General features: G+C 44.5%; 1 protein-coding gene across 1 annotated transcript; it reads left to right on the plus strand.

The window, feature by feature from the left end:
- Nucleotides 1-889: 889 nt before the first annotated feature.
- CCR75_003148 (uncharacterized protein) lies at nt 890-3,664 on the plus strand. Its single transcript, XM_067961245.1, has 10 exons — nt 890-1,040; nt 1,103-1,172; nt 1,245-1,274; nt 1,334-1,400; nt 1,472-1,577; nt 1,664-1,780; nt 1,847-2,273; nt 2,336-2,942; nt 3,006-3,341; nt 3,418-3,664. Exons 1-8 carry the CDS (start codon nt 1,029-1,031, stop codon nt 2,407-2,409), a joined length of 903 nt encoding a protein of 300 aa, XP_067821452.1. The 5' UTR covers nt 890-1,028; the 3' UTR covers nt 2,410-2,942; nt 3,006-3,341; nt 3,418-3,664.
- The last annotated feature ends 1,364 nt before the right edge of the window (nt 3,665-5,028 follow it).

Genomic DNA, 5,028 nt, shown 5'->3' on the forward strand with positions numbered 1-5,028 from the left:
CGCAAGCGACCTCACCCAACACACTAAGTACTTTGGTTAAGTGTCGTCACGGGAGCGGTAATCCGTCTCCTCGTGCGCACTTACCAAGTAGGAAGTAGTTTTCAGACTGATTTATATTTAATAGAATTAAATATAATCACTATTTTTACCAATTAAAATGATATCTCTATAGATATCATTTAATATGTATTGCGAGCGTATCTTTATAGATACCTCGCGTAACGGATGAGGCTAGCCGTCATCACGGATGACGCTGGGCGTCATCCCTCCTAATGTGAATGCACCCATGTGGATCACTTCCACAAGGGTTGGTCCCAAATGTGCACCACAACCGAGTTTTGGGTCTAATTACTATTATTTAGGAATTGACCATCCCCTTAAGTACACCAAGTGTACTTAACGGGGACTGTGTAACAAAGGGGCAACTTTAGCCCGTTACGTGAGAGGTGAGCATATGACAAAGAAGGAGTGTTGAAATATGCACAAGAAGGTGCATAGGGCGACGTTTCAAGTTACGCGCTGAGAAGGTGCGCAATGCAACTTTTCAAGATACACACAAAGAAGGTACAGTGAGTGCAATTCACACCTAGGTTACACTGTCGCATGCTCTATGATGTGTCAGATACTAATTAAAATTAACTCCTATTAAGTAATTTAGGACAGGCTAATTAGTGATTCACAAGTAGGATTAACATAATACATATTAGTTTCCCATTACTACTTGCGTTCGTAAGCTACACCATTTTAATGCCTCATTTGGGGAGGCAAGGCAGCTGTTATGTGCCGTACGGTGGAACTTTGTTCCGGCAAACGCTTTCACGGCAGCCTTTGCGCAAAGCCTCATGTAAATTTTAATAAACGGAGGAATCTTTAACGAGAATCTTTAATGAGAATCTGAGGGTGATTTTACAGGCACTGTAGATTAGTGAAGATAACTGACCTTTTTACGAGAAAAGAAAACACAGCTACAAAAGCACCCCCTGATCTTATCAACAAATCGATAATCACTTCGACACGTGACGCCCGCCATGAAGAAGAAAGTGCGTCACGGGCACATCAGACGTCACCCCTGGCTGTCTAATAATTTTAATCGTGTATGTAGGTTTTGCTGATGGGCAAGTCTGGCTCGGGGAAGACTTCGATGCGCTCTATTATCTTCGCAAACTATTTGGGTACCGGATGTTTGTATTGTGTCTCACCAACTTCAATAAATATAAATCTACGCCTTTGTGTCGACTATTAAGCTCGTGATACGATGCGGCTGGGGCCAACACGTATGTATCGAATGCAATCGTCAGTTGGGGCAAGGAATTGACTGGCTCATGCTTTGTAGTGGATGTGGAGCACTCACATGTGCGATTTTTGGGCAACTTAGTCCTCAATCTCTGGGATTGTGGTGGGTAAGGCAGTGGTGCGCTGCAAGTATTAAAACTCTTCGGTTGACTTGCCGTATGCTTTGAATCCATGACAGCCAGGACGCATTTTACGAAAATTACTTCGAGAGCCAGCGGGACCATATTTTTCGAAGCGTGGAGCTACTAATTTACGTGTTTGACATTGAAAGTCGTGAAGTAGATGTACGACTTTTAAATGATATTTAAGTAGCTCAGCAATGTAATACGTCAAGCTGATTCACATTATATATGGACTGTAACATTTCTAGAAAGACATGGCACACTTTGACAGCTGCGTAGAGGCAATTGACCAAAACTCAAGCAACGCCAAGGTATTTGTGCTGATCCATAAAATGGATCTCGTGCCCGAGGATCAGCGTGAGCGCGTATGTACTGCATTATTAAGTGACATGAAGGACTCAGCCTCATTTATTATTGTTAATATGATGCAGGTTTTTTATCAGAAAAAAGAAACGATTTTAGAGCGTACAGGTCAGCTGCCAACAGTGTGTTTCGGAACTTCCATATGGGACGAAACACTTTATCGCGCATGGTCGTCCATTGTGTATTCGCTGATTCCGAACATGCAGGATCTAGAGAAGCACTTAAATAGCTTCTGCTCTATTTGTAGTGCTGACGAAGTGGTCCTCTTTGAGCGTGCAACTTTTCTTGTAATTTCACATGCTACACACACAAGTCACCGTGATATTCATCGCTTCGAAAAGATAAGCAACATTATTAAACAATTTAAGCTGAGCTGTAGCAAAACCCAGGCACAGTTTCAGGGTATGGAGGTGCGTAATTCGAATTTTACGGCCTTTATCGACTTCTTCACTGCCAACACGTACATTATGATCATCATGTCGGATGACTCGATACGTAAGTATTTTAACGATTCTCTTACAATGACCTTTACGATTAATTTTTTTTGCAATGTAAAGAACCGGCGAATGTTCATTTGAACATCAAGGCGGCGCGCCCTGTTTTTGAGGAGCATGTGCAGCAAACGAGTTAAAACACCTTGAGGGATAAGCAATTTTATATTACGGGATCTTTTCCCAAAATTAAAGAAAAACGATTTTATCCGTTATTGCAATTGACAACTTAATCGTCCGCGTAGCCCCTATGAAGTTATCGAGGTAAAGTTGGACTTTGATCGGAAAAAGAATTACCCGCAGCTGTTATGTAACCCTTCCGCCTCAGTAAACGCATAACGAGGGGCGTGACAGCAAATGTAACCGGCCATCGGATAGGTGCCAGTACTTTGTAAAGTGTGTTAGGCGATAAGCAATGATCCTACCGAATTGGTGGAAGTATCGCTGTCTGACGTGGGAAAGCTTAATGAGTGCAGGATGACGGACACATCTAATCCAGTAGTAACGCCAGCGTAGATAATCGAGAGCGACAATAGTGACAGCACGATGTGCGTGCAGATGCCTACACGTCCGTACTCAACGGCGAAAGTCTTCGCTCGCTCATAACACGAAAGTAGTTTTACTTCTTGCTTAGGCTGCTCAGATTCTTTTTCTAATGCATTCTGCAATAAAAATAATAGCCACGTCAACAACTTTATGTAAAATAGATATATAAGAATTGGCAACACCTCCACAGGGAATGACGAAAAAGCTGGCTTTTCTCCAATAAGCCGCTTTGATTCCTTTGATTCTTTGATAGCCCTATCACTGGGACAGAGGCGGTAGTTAGCTTTGCAAATGACACGAGATAAAGACTTCTGTGAGAGTCAAGGCGACGGCGCGACGCGGCAGCTTTGGAGGCCCAAATGGAAGCAGCTTGGCACGTATTATTATTGCTGCTGCTTGCATTCAAGAACAACGGACTGTTCCATGTGCGAGCGACAATTTGATTTGGAAATGAATCCACTGCTAAACCTCGTCACGCCCTTAATCACACACAAGTACCTGATTCCGCTACGCAGCATCATTTGAGGTAGTCAGCTATAGTGTGTCTCACATCATTCGCATGGTTGTCTATTTATTGACTGCGATAAATTGTATTTATACAGAAAGCTTTCAAAAGGATATGCTATTTAGCTCGTCGGCAAGAATGAGATATCAAAATATAATGCAGATAATCTAGTAACCGAATTAGGGACGAAATGAGAAAATAGCGTTACTCGCTCATCCGTGTCCACATTAGTTATTCTTGAGCAGCACTTCAGAACAAAGGCGCACAAGGAGCTGTATAAACTAATTTAGACTGCGATTAGTTCGAAAATTTTACGCTTTATATTTGTAAAGGGCTAAAGTTGCCCTATGCTGCACAATTCCCATTAAATTCACTTTGTTTACATAAGAGGATGGTCAATTACTCAAGTGAAGTAAATAGACCCACCACTTGGTGTGGTTGTAACGGGGCACTGCCATCTTGTACTGCTTCAGTACAAGTCCACTTTGCACTGCTTCAGTGCAAGTGGTGTTGGCAATGTTTTGCTTTTTAAGGAAGAGGATGATAAGATTCTGAATTAACATGACTTATTTGTCTGCTAGAGCTGCTCTTCCTTCTAACTCTCTCTGCTCCAACCACTACAAATTCGGTTGGTTGCAAGCACTAACTACTTCATCTTACTATGCACACGGGAAATAACAACTGGCGCTAATCGCATCTACAACTCCTGTCACCTTGAACTTCCAACACTCCTCCTCGAGTGCGCCTTTCGTTTGTTTCCTTACCTCCCTTCTCTTCCTTCAACGTCCTTGACTTCCCTTGAAAGTCCTCATACTTTTTAGTCCGTCTACTCGATGCGCATCAGATCACGAAGCCTTGTAAGTTTCGCCGCATCGTGGGCCTTCGTCATCAGGTCCGCAAGCATCACTTCAGACCTCAAATAGTGCGCAGCGATCACACCGCGGCGCGAGAAATCGCATAAAAACTTGAACCGTACGTCGATGTGTTTGATCTTCATCGACGATGCTTCGCCGGAAATCTGACTTATAGCCGCTTGATTGTCCACGTAGAGCTTCATTGGCAGTGCTGGTGACATGCCGATCTCGCTAAGCAGCTCTCGCAGCCCGAGCAGGTCACGCGCCATCTCCGAGGCAGCGACAAATTCAGCTTCCATCGTCGAAAGGGAAACTCCACCTTGTTTTCGAGCTCCCCAACTCACCGCCATACCGTTTAGCCGCAGCACGCCACCTGTCATCGACTTCCTTTCGCCCTTGTCTCCAGCAAAATCAGCGTCGCTAAATGCTTCCAGCTCCAAACCCTGATATTGTTCTTGACCTGGCGACATCGTTATCTTCAAGCTTGCGGTACCCTTCAGGTACCGAGCAATCCTTTTAGCGAGCTTCCAGTCAATCACTCGCGGTGCATGAGTCTGTCTTGTAGCCTTGTGCACAGCGAACGCGATGTCCGGCCGTGTGCAACGCGCAATCCACAGCAAACTCCCGACAAGCGACTGAAATCTGCGGACCGTTGGGCCAGTGCCTGCACTTGTAGATCCAAGCAGCTCCACGACGTCCGGTGGTATGTCGTAACAGTCGTTGCCAATAGGCGCGCGCGTCGGATTTGCTTCTGCCAGCCCATTGGTCCGAAGTAGATCAGCGATCGCCCCCTCTTGGTCCAGTGTATATTTGCCTGTATCATCCAAATTAACCCGCATACCCAAAAATTTACT

The sequence above is a fragment of the Bremia lactucae genome, assembly GCF_004359215.1.
Source record: "Bremia lactucae strain SF5 chromosome Unknown BlacSF5_NotPlaced_19_SHOA01000004.1_2068294bp, whole genome shotgun sequence".
Classification (NCBI taxonomy): domain Eukaryota; phylum Oomycota; class Peronosporomycetes; order Peronosporales; family Peronosporaceae; genus Bremia; species Bremia lactucae.